This window comes from Sphaerodactylus townsendi, linkage group LG01 (genome assembly GCF_021028975.2).
Source record: "Sphaerodactylus townsendi isolate TG3544 linkage group LG01, MPM_Stown_v2.3, whole genome shotgun sequence".
Lineage (NCBI taxonomy): Eukaryota > Metazoa > Chordata > Lepidosauria > Squamata > Sphaerodactylidae > Sphaerodactylus > Sphaerodactylus townsendi.
Window position 1 is genome coordinate 141,221,057 of NC_059425.1, and position 14,541 is coordinate 141,235,597.

General features: G+C 41.7%; 1 protein-coding gene across 2 annotated transcripts in view; it reads right to left on the reverse strand.

Moving 5' to 3' along the window:
- KCNQ5 (potassium voltage-gated channel subfamily Q member 5) overlaps window positions 1-14,541 on the reverse strand; it is a 376,112-nt gene that overhangs the window by 42,394 nt on the left and 319,177 nt on the right. For both annotated transcript variants that reach the window (XM_048495892.1, XM_048495882.1), the window contains exons 6-7: window positions 7,081-7,191; window positions 2,108-2,203 (exon numbers count right to left, since the gene is read on the reverse strand). In XM_048495892.1, coding sequence (XP_048351849.1) covers window positions 2,108-2,203; window positions 7,081-7,191 — 207 coding nt within the window. The remainder of the gene's footprint in view (window positions 1-2,107; window positions 2,204-7,080; window positions 7,192-14,541) is intronic.

The window sequence follows — 14,541 nt, forward strand, 5'->3', positions numbered from 1 at the left end:
GCTAGAACACTTTAGAGAAGATTTGATTTAGTTTTCCTATCCATAAAAGAGGGAAGCATAATAAAAACCATGAGAATAATTTTGGGTCCATATAAATATATATAGAATAGAGCTCTTCGGGCAACATACAGGATGTTCATATTTTAACCACATGTACAAAGTCTAGAGAATTGCACAGATAACATTTCATTCACATTAACATGGTCTAATCGACTGCACTGAAATAAAAGGTAATTAAACAATTTAAAATTTCAAACAAGTTAGCAGTCTGATTTACTTTGATTCCTTCTACACATTGGTGTCACCATTATTTTTCATCCTTCAAGCTGTTGTATTCAATTGTATTAAAAACATTCTTTGGACATAGCTCTCTTCATTTGACATGGAAATATTAGCCTTGACACACTGTCAGAGTTCTATTGCTAAAAATTAATTGAATGTGGGCGAGTATGTTATGCTGTCATTTCTGTCATTTTTTGTATGAGTTTTGTGTTTTTTTTTAGAAAACTGTATTGTAAAGTGTGCCATACAAATATCCTGCAATCTATAGTCATCTAGTTCTTTTGGAATGATTACTTGCTGAAAGTATATCAATGCATCAACCAAACACTGGAGTACTGAGCAGAAAACTGATCAAACATGGTCTTCATTATTACTATGAATGCAGAGGCATGTCTGTTGGCAATGGAGCTTGTGGGAGGTTCTGGGCATTAGCTTCTGTCTTTTCCTCTACCTCTTTGTCCCACTCATGCTCCAGAGCAAATCAGAGTACTAGAGTACTGTCTCATTGCTGCCTTTTTTGTTCTTTTCTTCATATATGTGCTATAATGGTTTTAAGTTACTATAGCACTATAATGCCGTGGCAATTACCTATTTTTTAACAAAAACCCTCAAAAAACCTTTGATGGTACAGCAGGGGAAAAAACATTAGGAAAGTGGTATCTGAGAGGGGCTGACAAAAGAACAGAGCTGATATGGGCAGGGTTTTTGCAGCAGGAAAATACATATGTATTGTTGAAGGCTTTCACATCCGGAATCACTGGGGTATAGTGTGGTTTCCAGGTTGTATGGCTGTGTTCTAATAGCATTTTCTCCTGACGTTTCGCCTGCATCTGTGGCTGGCATCCTCAGAGGATCTGATGGTAGATCCTCTGAAGATCCTACCATCAGATCCTCTGAAGTTGCCCGCCACAGATGCAGGCGAAACATCAGGAGAAAATGCTACTAGAACATGACCATACAGCCCAGAAATCACACAACACCCCAAAATACATATGATTTCTTCCAGATTATATATCAGCATACTTGGACTGTGTTATTTCAAATACGATCACAGTAAAACTAGTTTGGGAAAGATCATATTAAGGATGAGGAAAACTGTGCAACGGGACAATTGCAAAATGACATTGTGTGGAAGGTTTGAAAAGTGTTCCTGTTGGGAAGGAAAATCACCACATGGAAGCAGGAAAATACGTGTAATTCAGTTCTGTTGAAATCAATAGAGGTTTTTAATACTTATGTTAGTTGGAATATACCCAAAGGCCACAATCCAATAAAACACATCTAGATTTTGGGCCACAAGTACTTTGTGAAAAAAATAGAAATTACATAAGTCAATTGTATAGTGATAAGGTAGGAACACAATGGAAAAAAACCCAGTCCCCAATAGCTGAATGGCATAAGTTCAACTTTTTAAAATAATGGGACATGTGTTTATTTAGAACATTTTTATTCAGTCCTTCCTCTAAGGAGATTACAGTTGAATACATTGGTTTGTATCATTGTTGGATACATTTTATGGTCACAACAACCCTGTGAGATAGATTAGGCTGAGAGTGACTATCCCTTGAATCATAAACAAGTTTGAGTAAAAAAAGAGGTAGATGCATAATGAAATTAAAGTGGTAAGCTGCCACCTAAACATCACATTCTTAGCCCCATGGAATATTAGATAATATTTGGCCAGTTGACTAGCATGCCAACCATTGTATTTCCTGAACATGCTGTATCATGAAAAATCTTGCAAATTATTTCTATATTCCCCTTAATCTCTACATGACAGAAGTTGTAAAAATTCCCTAAAGTTATTTTTTGGTTTACTACTTACTTGAATTAAACTGGCAGCAGGATTCCTTCTTTTCTCAAAATGTTTCTGACGATGCTGTTCTTGTACTTTTAATGCAAATCCTGACCCAAGAATGCCCTGAAAGAACAGGGTGGCAGATGGTCATGGGTCAGGACAATCATTTTGGTAAAGGCTAAAAATACTGAGTTCCAGAATTATGACAAAAATGTAGTTTCATCTGTGACTATAAGTAATACAGTAAGTATAATTATATGGGAAATATAATTTTGCAGTTATTTACATGTAATGACACACTGATACAATTTGAAGAGAAACAATCACATTTAAGGGTCAAAGAAGAAATGGCCCATGCTGACTCCTGTGGTTTTGTTTCCTATGAAGCATGGATAAGAACATAAGAACTAGCCTGCTGGATCAGACCAGAGTCCATCTAGTCCAGCATTCTGCTACTCGCAGTGGCCCACCAGGTGCCTTTGGGAGCTCACATGCAGGATGTGAAAGCAATGGCCTGCTGCTGCTGCTGCTCCTGAGCACCTGGTCTGCTAAGGCATTTGCAATCTGAGATCAAGGAGGATCAAGATTGGTAGCCATAGATCGACTTCTCCTCCATAAATCTGTCCAAGCCCTTTTTAAAGCTATCCAGGTTAAAGTGGCCATCACCACCTCCTGTGGCAGCATATTCCAAACAATTCAATCAACAGCCGCTATGTGAAGCAAGTGTTTCCTTTTATTAGTCCTGAATTCTTTCCCCCAGCATTTCTTTCAATGAATGCCCCTGGTTCCTAGTGTATTGTGAGAAAGAGAAGAAAAATTTCTCTCTGTCAACATTTTCTACCCCATGCACTTAATTTTATAGACTTCAATCATATCCCCCCTCAGCCGTCCTCCTCTCCAAACTAAAGAGTCCCAAATGCTGCAGCTCTCTCCTCATATAAGTAAGGAAGGCTCCAATCCTTCAATCATCCTCGTTGGGTTCTCTTCTCTGTAATCACTTTTTCTATCTCTTCGATATCCTTTTTGGAGATGTGGCGCACCAGAACTGGACACTAGTACTCCAAGTCGCGCGCTCGCTTTCACCACTGCTTTATATAAGGAGCTAAGACAATCCCGTTGCAGTTTTATTATCCCAACTCACTTTCCTAATTATCCCCAGCATAGAGTTTGCCTTTTTCACAGTTGCTGCCATGCATTGAGTTGACATTCCCATGGAACTATCAACTAAGACGCCCAAATCCCGTTTCCTGGTCTGTGACTGATAGCACTGGACCCCTGTAGCGTGTATGTGAAGTTTGGATTTTTTGCCCCTATGTGCACTTTCAATTTTTACATTTTGCTACATTGAACTGGATTTGCCATTTCCTGGGCTCCACACTCCAATGGCTTAATTTATCAAGGGTCATTGCTTTGGAGCTCTTCAGAATCCTTTGTGGTTCTCTACCCACCCTACATAATTTGGGCTATCATCTGCAAACTTGGCCACCACGCTTACCCACCCCTACTTCCAGGTCATTTTATGAATAAGTTAAAGAGCACTGGTCCCAATCCCCGGATCCTTGGGGACAATTCCACTCCCTACATCTCTCCATTGTGAGAACTTCCCATTTATACCCACCTCTTTGTTTCCTGTTCCTCAACCAGTTTTTTAATCCATAGGGAGGACTTCCTCTTATTCCTTCTTTCATTGCTGAGTTTTCTCTAACAGTTCTCTGGATGAGTGAACTTTGTCAAAAAAGCCTTTTTTTTGAAATCCAAGAGTAGACAGTGTCCACTGGATTCCCCCCTTATCCATGCATGCTCTGCTTCATTACACCCTCAAAGAACTCTAGTAAGTTTGTAAGACAGGACTTGCCTCTACAAAAGCCATGCTGAGCTTTCTTCCTCAAGCAGGTCTTGCTTTTCTACATGTTTAATAATTTCTTATCTTTAATGATAGATTCTACTAATTCTACCAGGAACAGGATGTCAAACTGACTGGCCTGTAATTTCCTGGATCCCCCCTAGACCCTTTCTTTTAAAGATTGCGTGTGACATTGGCCATCTTCCAGTCTTCAGGGATGGAGCCTGATTTCTGTGTGGGATAAGTTGCATATTAAAGTGAGAGAAGATCAGCAATTTCATAGCTTGGAGCTCTTTAAGAACTCTTTGGATGAATGCAATCTGGGCCAGGGATTTGAAGTAGCATTTAGTTTATCAATGGCTGCCAGAACTTCTTCGCTTTGTCTACCACTATCTTCGCTAGTTCTCTCTGGATTCACCTCCTAAGAAGCTTGGTTCAGGTGCAGGAATTTTCCTCACCTCCTCTTGGGTGAAGACAGATGCAAAGAATTCATTCAGCTTCTCTGCAATCTCCCTGTCATCTTTTAGCACACCTTTTGTTCCTTCATCATCTAACGGGCCTACCGCTTCCCTAGCTGGCTTCCTACTTTTGATGTACTTGAAAAACTGTTTGTTGCTAGTCTTGATGTTCGCAGCCATGCGTTCCTCATAATCCTTTTTTGCTTCCCTTACAGCTAACTTGCTTCTCTTTTGCCACCATACAATTTAAAGCACAGTCAGGCTGGACAGCAAGAGTCATACCGTAGTAAACCCTTTACCACACTCACTTCACTGAATCCTGTTTTCCCAGTCATTTTTTTTCTCATGGGGGTTTCTTCTGGTCAGAGTTTCCCACTGGGAGGAAAACAACTCTGAAAAGCCAAGCTAGCATCATAGGAATTTTCAAACCATCCAATTCTAACACAGAAGTCTACAGCAGTTTTTTAAATACCTAATTTTTTAATTGTGATTGATTTTCTTAGAGCAGTGAACAATATTATGTTTCATACATCATTGTGATGTACTAGATCATGACCTTTTGGTCCACCGCCTCACCAATATCTGAGTTAGGGGGTCAGCCTTGTGCTGGCTGGCCTCATTCCTCCGAGACTGGGGACAGCAGGTGTCATTGAGGGGAGAGAACTCCAGGCGTCACCCCATAACATGTGGGGTGCCACAGGGGGCAATCCTCTCCCCTATGGTTTTTAATATCTACATGCTCCCCCTGGCAAGCTTGGTCCAGAGTTTTGGGCTATATCACTTAGATCTTCACTGAAGGTACTCTTATACAGTCAGCCTATATAGAATGTTCCTGGACACAACAGGGCTAAAATAGAGTCTGACTTCAATTTTCCTCCATATATACCACATAAGATTTTTTTCCCTTTCTGTTGGTATTTGGCAAGTGCCAGTCACACAATCCAGTAATGGAGCTAATGTTGTGCATGCTAATTAGTGAGGTCAGAAGTCATGATATGGCCCGGAGTTGCTGTGGCTGGGTCACGGGGAGCGACTGGTAGACTTTTGCCTGCCTACACTGGACGGCGAGGCATTGCACTGTCAAAAGCCTGGGCATGATCCTGGACCCGGTGTTGTCCCTTGAGGCCCAGGTCGCTCAAACAGCTTGGGTTGTGTTCCATCATTTACAGCAGGCGTGGCAACTGGCCCTGTACCTATCTTCCAACCTATTTATATCTTAGGAATTTTGTGTGTGTGTGTGTTTGCTGCATCGAACCAAGTGCTTGTGAACCTATTATCCCTACAGTAAAGATTGTCAAATTTGCCTTTTACTCCTCTCTGTGGATCTTCTTCCAAGAGCTGACCTTCGTATACCCTGGTATTAAAGATTCCCTACCCAGCCTCTAGGGGCTGTGATTCCCTACCCAGCTCTAGGGGCTGTGAACCCTCCCCTTCCTTCTTGTGATTACCCACACTGAAATGGACCTTTAATGGGGCAGGATGTTAGAAAGTGTCGCTGATGTTGAAGACAACTGTGGCTCTTAGTTTTGTTGCTGTTTGATCAAATGTTTTGTGTATTTTGTAATATATTTATTTATTTATTTATTTATTGTTTCGATTTATAAACCGCCCCATCCCCTGGGGGCTCTGGGCGGTGAACAACATTCACATATACAATTAATTAAATCGATAACAACAATATAATACTAAAAACCATTAAAAGCTACTTAAAAACAGCGGTTAGCATCATAATAGGTGCCCTATTATGGCCAATTCAATTTAGATCACCCCAGTAAAAGAAAAGGGAGGGGTCAGGTTCCTCTCTGGGAGGATAATAGGTGGTAAAGTGCAACAGATGGTATGTGCAAGAAGATGCGGGGGAAGGAGAGGAGGCGCCACTCAGCGACTGGACACTCCAAAGGCCCGGTGGAACAACTCGGTCTTACAGGCCCTGCGGAACTCATCAAGGTCCCGCAGGGCCCGGACAGCTGGAGGAAGAGTGTTCCACCAGGCTGGGGCCAGGGCCGTAAAGGTCCTGGCCCGTGTGGAGGCCAGCCGCATCATCGAGGGGCCAGGAACCACCAGTAAATTGGCCTCTGCTGATTGCAGAGGCCGAGTAGGGGCATATGGGGTAATGCGGTCTCTCAGATACAAGGGTCCCAGGCCGCGTAAGGCCTTAAAGGTTAAAACCCACACCTTGAAGATGATTCGGAATTCCACTGGAAGCCAGTGCAGCTGGCGCAGCACAGGTTGAATATGATCACAGAAGGCGCCCCCTGTGAGCAAACGCGCCGCTGCATGTTGGACCAGTTTCAGTTTCCGAATCAGGCGCAAGGGAAGGCCCGCGTAGAGCGAGTTACAATAGTCAAGCCTGGAGGTGACCGTTGCATGTATCACAGTGGCCAGGTCTGCCTGAGCGTCAGCAAGAAAAGCAGGTTATCAAAAAAGAAAATAAATAAGTAACTATTTTTGAGTTTCTCACCTTTATTGATGATGCCATCCTGGGAAAAACTGCTATTCAATAAGTCAGTAATCCTGAATCAGAAATTATGACACATATTTTAAAAGCCTTCTGCTTTTGACGGAATCGGATATCCTAATTAAACTTTGCAATATAAAATGTATAGATAAATAATTCTAGAAATCAGTAATGTTGATGGTCTTTATGTCCCATAAGTGTGAGACATTTCTTAGGTTTAAAAAACTGTAAAAATACTCACAGCAGGTAGTGCAAAGAACGAAATGCCAAGCAGTGCAAATCCCGCAGAAAGCAGCCTTCCTAGCCATGTGAGGGGAGTTTTATCTCCATAGCCAATTGTAGTCAATGTGATCTGAAAGAAATGAATACAAGTCAACATAAGCAAAAAGCAGACAGGTAAGTGTTAAAAAACAATGAAAAGATGACATGAACTGGTATTTGAACAACCTGGGCTGTAAATCTGCATTTGGCAGGTTGAGTAAAACTGGACAGTCACAGGTACAAAATGATTACACTGCAGCAAAGCAGTGATTAATTTCTGCTAGGTATATGCAAAGTAAGTGTCACATACATGACTGTAGCCTTATGACAGAATTACATTCTAAGAAGAAAACATGGGATTCCCAATTTCCTATGTCATAGTTCATGAGGTAGGACACTTGAATTGAGAATTAATGAGTGAGAAGTTGCTTAACCCGTCCCCTTCTCAGCAATTCTTCTCTATAAATCCCATCTTGCTGATTTTAATTGTTTTTATATCAACTATGCTCCAAAACTGGAAGCAAGTCTTACAGGCAGAAATATTTGCATGTGGAATTTGCAAAAATCAGTCAGTTTAGGCAGATGACTCTTCTGCCAGCTTGTTTCCTCCCACTTGCATTTACTTTACTTCAGCAAACATGGATTCGGAAATTCATACTTGCTTAAGTAACATGCAGCTTACCAATTCTTTAAACAACAGACTAAGAAACCTTTGAAACAACTACTGTGTAAACCTTGAGATATTAGTCACATTTAGGTTAGAATTCATTGAGAAATTGAAATTGAAACAAGTAGAGGGGGAGTAATAAAATGTTATCACTTGGAGGGATTTGAACATTAGATTGGGAAATTAAGGTGACCTGGACAGCCCTCCCTTTAGTTTGACACACTGTTATCAAATATTTATGCAAGGCAAATTCATGAACAAGGGATCTTTGCTTTATGCACATTCACCTGAAACGGCCTAAAAACATATAAAACGAAACCATGACTTAATAGTTATAGCTTATAAATATAGCAAGACAGATTGTTAGGCATATTCTGCCAACCAAGTGAAGAATACTCATTTTGGAAGTAATGAGGGGACATTAAAACGCGGCCTAGTTACAGTTCAGGGGAAAAACTGCCTGAGGAACTACAGTTCCCAGGAGATCTTGGGGCTCACAAGGTCTCCTGGGAAGTATAGTTCGTCAGGCAACTTTCTCCTTGAACTGTAAATAGGCAGCGTTTTTCAGCCTTAAAAAGTACTACAAAAAGAAAAGGAACGTAGGTAAGTATGGGAAGGGTGGTGGTGGTGTGTGTGTGTGCTGCGGGGGGGGGGGGGGCCACAGGGGGGGCAGAGGGGCAGAAAAAACACTCTGCACACCAGGCGCAGTTTGGCCCAGCTACTCCTCTGCCTTGGGGCGGAGTCATAGGGGGAATGGGACAAGGTGCCACTTGAGGAGGCAGGTTGGAAGATCCCAAGGGATTTGGCTATGAGCCTGTCCTGACAAAGGCCCTGTATTGAGACAGGGTGAAAGGAGTGAAGCCATGTATTGTGCCGCATGACCATACTGGATGCTACTGCTCTAGCAGAGCCATCTGCAATATGTTTGGCTGCATTCATTTGAGTTTTAGCTAATTTTAAACCCTTTTGCCTACAGTGGTGAATGACTCGGGGACACATGCTAGAAAAGGTGCCAACATTATGCCATCATTACAGAGTAATTCACAACCTGGAGCATTATTGCTCCTGAGAATAAATACGATGCCCCAGAGCATCCTATTTCCTCTCTTCCTTGCCCAAAGGTGCCAGCACCATTACAGACTTGGACATAGCAGGCATCGCCTTCACCAGCATGAGTTGGGGAAGGATGGAGGTAGATAAAATCGGAGTTCAAATCATGTAGCTTGTACAGATTTTCAGTCTCTTTGGTGGACGGTGACCCCAAAGCAGTCTTCTCCCAGATATCTGGTGCTATTCACAGGATACCATTTACGATCAGTATCTGGCCCTGATCTACCTTGCTGATAATGTCCATGACAGGGTCTATAGCCTTTGGGACATTGTGGATATAGGTAATGTTCAGTGCCTTCACCATACAGCTCAGTTGATCCACTTAGTTTTTGAGGGCTTTGGTTGAGGCTGATTGCCCCAGGGAGTCACCATGCATTGTACTGGAATCAGAGTCCCTGGAACATCTTTCTGATTGGATGAAATACAGAGTGGCTGCAGGTGCAGATCTTGAGTAGGGTGAGTGAGATCAGTTGGGCTTCCAAGCTGCACTGAAGGCCACCACTTCCCCTTGTGGAATTGAGAAAGGCCTTCAACTGTCAGCTATGTGGCATAGTGTATTGCCAAGGAACCCCCTGCGACAGACACCCCCCCCCCCCATTTAACCTTCTGCATCACAAAGGCAGGGAAACCACTCACTCTTATACTTCCCACCTTTTCCCTTTAGGGACTGAGGTATTTCAGAAATAAGGAAGCATTAGTTTGAAAGCACTTTCCCTCAACCCTGTTGTCATACACCAGAAGGTGAAGGACATCGCCAAGTCATGCCAAGTGAGAGCATGGTCATTTTCCACTCCTCCCCTGCAAGGAGGAGGCTAAATGAGCTGTTGTGCCTGAGGAATGGTGGGATTGCTGCACAAGCTAGTGTCCCCATTAGCCCTCCTAAGCTGATCCTTCTCCGGGAAAGGTGACCTTCAATGATGAGTAGGCATTGAAACCCTACTGGGTGAAGGTGATTTAGCCTGCCTTGAGGAAGTCTTTTCCTCTGGTGGAGATGACCATCAGGTGTCTAGGTGAGCAAGGTCCCTGATGAGGAGAAGGGCCTCTTCCAGAAGGGGAGAAATACAATTCTTAGAGGCAGCCACCAAATGTTATGCCTTTAATGTAGACTCGTTAGAGAGAAGTGCTCTCAAAAAAGTAGTAAGAGGTGGTTACTCAGCTGCCATGTCCCAGGACAAACTTTCCCCATCATTAATTCCACACCATAGATGGCTGTCCTGAGGTTGGCAGCCTGATTCTGTCTTGCCATAAGAGAGAAAAGGGCACAAACCTGGCAGGAGGAAATAGCACATCCTTTGCACAGGCAAAGTAAACAGTCAGAATGCTAATTCAGATGAGACATTTTCGTGCTACAAAAAAAGGCAAAACTTAAAGTGCGCCATTTTATATAGATGCAGCAGCAGTCTTTCAAGTACTGAACTAACCCCAAAAATAAAATAAATTATAAAAACCAAGTTTAAGTTAGCTAAACTGGAAAGAAATAATACTGACTAATATTAGAAAAAGGCTAACTAGAAACAAAAACATGGCAATGAAAGTCTGAGGTAAAAAAACAAGCTCAGCTAACTAGACATGCTTCTGTTCAATGAGGAAGTAAAGAGAAAGTTGGAGGGATAGTATACCCCTTCCCCCTAGTCACGTGACCCTGGGCAGGAAGAGCAGCTAGCCCAGGGTCACGTGACTGGAGGGAGGGGAGCACTTGCTTCATGGCTAACACTCTTTTAAAGCTAACTAAAATGCTCCCCATGTGGGACTGCAGAGAGGTCATGACTCTGAACAAATACTGTTATTTTGCCAGTTTCTCAAACTTTTTTCCTCAGTAAATTGGCATCGGCCTGTTTTATCAAGAAAGAACCTGACTAATCTGATCTTCATCCAGATTGCTACTACTGCCAGACACTGGAGAATATGGTAATGAAAAGAAGAGGAATTTATTAGCAGAATAGAGTCAACTGTCATTTATCTTTAACAACAGTGAAGGCTCATAGTCACTGCAGCAAAAAAAAAAAAGTACTAGAAGCCCTGTAGATGTTTTTATAATTGAGAGCCTTAGAAAGAAAGAACAGGAACACCTCTCAAAAAACAACATTCAAACTGTTATTTCACACACTGCAAAGGTTCTCAAACCCCAGTAAGAACATTGCACTCAGTGTGTCAGAGACTCTTTACTTCCTTTTAATTATGTTACTTTTCAGCAGTACAGTAGACAATACAAAGACATCACATATCTACTTTCCAAGAGTACTAAGGATGCTTTCCCCTTGGCATTTTAATGTTTTGTGCATCCAGAGCTAATTTAGGTGGTAAACTTTTAATTGAGGGCCAAACTGAAACACTAGTTGCTTTAATACTACTGTTACAGTTTGATGTGACTGTAAATATGTAGCAGGTTTTTCTCCTGCTTCCATAAAACATTGCAGCATTTGTTCACTTTCCAGCATTTCCATATCTTTGCTGCAATCTTTTCAAAATCTGATGTATAAGGCAAGATTATAGCAAAGTTGTGTGAACAGGAAAGTGTGGGTCTTTCCCAGCTATGCCTATGTTTGTACTATTTTCCCTGCCCTACTCCCCCACACCTGCCATCTGAACTACCAGAGAGTTTTTCCCTTAATCCAATTAGCTAGTTATACCTAAAAGGACTCTTTTAAAATTTGTGCTGAAGTGGGTATGACTATGGAATAGGGACAAATTCAGGGTTTTTGTTTTGTGTGTGCCAGAACTGTGTGTGCTTTGACCTCTATCAAATCAGTAGCTGTGGAGAAAGGTGGAACAGAACACATGACCCTCAGTTCTTTAAAAATGACAATATCCCTTTGACTCTAGCACAGACTTGTGCTGCATGATTATTACTGAATAGCATTAGAAAGACTAATGGGCTGGAGATGGACAATCTTGTTCTGCTTGCCTCATATAGGATGCCACTGATGATGTTTCATGAAAACAGAAATTTCTGCCTAAGAAGCTACCGGAGAAATTAGATACAAAACTTTGATTTTACATATTCATGTTGTGTACTCAGATGCTCAAAGGCTGAATTATGAGTGCATTCTTGCAGTGGTAATATCTTATGTATAGACTTTATCACAACAGTATGTATAGACTTTATCACAACAGTTTCATATGGGGAGGCTATGAAGCTTCCCCAGATGTGTAGCTGCCACAAGGCGGGGGGCACTGGGCCCAGGTGTGCACCATTGGGGTCATGTGGGGGGGTGGAAAATCACCCCATGCCCCTCCCTCTTCCCCCCTCATCCTGCCTCGCCAGGCCTGGTAGAAGCCGCTGCTGGGCCAGCCTTGCTCTTGCAGCTGGCTGAACTAAGGTAAGTGGGATTGTTGGGGAAAGGTGCCCTGTGGGGGAGCGTGGGGGACTGTCTCCCACCCTGCCCCCCACTTACCTTAGTTCAGCCAGCGGCCTTGTCATGCTGTTTCTTCAGCTGGCTGCTCTTTGCAGTGGGGTGGAGGTGGGGGTGGGGAGCACAAGGGGGCTGTGGGGGCAGGGCCCCACGGGGGGGAGGGTGCCATTTTGCCCCGGGCACCATTCCTCCCCTATGTCACTGCGCTCCCCCCTTTTTACTTTGCAGAATGGCTCCTTTTTCTTCTTTTTTCTGTCTGTCCCTAAGATATTAAACTGGACATAGATATTTCCTTCCTCAGTCTAAGATACTGTGAACTGAAAAAACCCTTTGTCAGTATATGCTTTGAATATGGCACACAACAGATTGATAAGAATTCACAACACATAAACTGTTTTTATTCCACTGTTATGAGAAATAAGTCAGCTTGTCAGGGTGGTTTTCAGTTTTAAACTTGGCAGGTAAAAAGGCAGCAGGAATAATGGAAACTTCATATAGCTTATATACAGTAGATAGTTTGATGCAAAAATGTTGCAGCTTTTATCTCCTTTCATAGAAGTTATTTATCTCAGGGAAGGACGGGAAGTTCCACTTCTCTATTTCAGGATATTCTCCGATCCTTCACTGCTCTCAGCTCCTCCCACCTTCCATACCAACTGACACTATCAACTGACTCCCTCAGATCAACTGTAGAATTCTTTTGAATCCACTGTCAAGGTTCTCGAACCGGTATAATGCACTGGCAGTTAGCTGTCTATCACAGAGGCATTTAACTGAAATTGTTCTCAAGTGAACATTGCACAATTATCTTCTGATAAAGGTGACTCTAGATACCAATACATGTGCAATGAAATGGCATGGTAATTGCTTTCCTGTGGTTGCATCTCATGCAGCTCTAATAATATTTTGAAAAAGTGAATCACATGGGATAGTACATCATATACCGGCTCGCTGAGGAACTGAAATGGAAATGCCCATGTGTTTTCCCATAGTTTACCAGAGTACTGTGAGACACAGCCATAGGGAAATTTGAGTAACATCTGCATAGAGATAAACAACCATGATTAAACATTTTGGGAACCTCACTAATTACTTTTCTTCACTGAAAAGAACTCTTTTCTTATCTTTGTGGATTTGCCTGTCTTTATGTATGTCAATGTATATATGGCGGCAGCTATATAGCTATGGCAAAAATAACAAGCGGATCAAAATATTGTGCATGTGAATAATTCTGAAGAATTTTAAACGTTTCTTCTTTATTAAACGTCTCTTCTTTATTATCACTAATGGTTACATCTGAAACTACTGTAGTCAATGAGCTATTCATTCCCTAGATATATTATTTAATGAAGCAATGCATTATAATTATTTCTTGATGAAGCAGACATTTCAAAAATTATTTAAATATAATATATGAAATTTATACATTTTTATTACAATATGGTCAACATTTTATTTTATTACAATGCAGCTGAAATCCAATTCTTAATGAAACCATTAAAAAGAGGTGTCTCTGGTATCCAAGTACCCTTCTACCTTGCAGAAGTTTTAGAATTTCAAAACTTAATTCACCTGCCACTATATGTGTAATGATTTTAATGTGCGTGTATGTGTGTGACTTTAAACTTAGAGCTGTTGGAGAGAAAAAGGGGGGGAGTTAGAAGAAGAAGAAGAGGGTGATATGATTGGTTGGTTCTAGAGTGTGCATGTAGGAGGGCTGTGCTGGATTGGCAGAAGGTATCAGAGAGTCAGAGAGGACAGAAGGTGACGGGTTTTCAGAGTGAAAGGACTGGGAGAATCAAAACTCTAGTCAGTTATAGCTCTGTGTGAGCATGGCAGACTGTGTTAGGGCTTCCAAGTGAAAAGGCCCAGTGTTGATAGAATTAGTGTGTCAAGATTATACAGAGAAAGTCAGAGCCTCAAGAAACTATTGGGCAAAATAAAGACAAAGAGTATGAGAGAACTATGAGAGAGAAGCTGTCAGAACATGTCAGAGTGAATTTATGTTTAGTAAAGTCCTCAAAGTATTTGTTGCCTCAGTTTTATTTTATTTTGTAAATATTTTGCTTGAAGCCTTGAAGTTACCTATCAGTTATAAATAAAATCTTACTTTGTTTGAAGAAACATTGGAATCCTACCCCATTTCCCTTTGCATGTACACCCTACCAGAAGGAGATAAAGTTTTTATTTATAGGTGAATTTATATTCCTGGTACCAGCTCCTATATGGGGAAGAATTAAGGGAAAAAATATTAGTTGGTGCTTTATATTTATTTATAAAGAAAAAAAGAGTGGACATAGCTTTTGGTGGC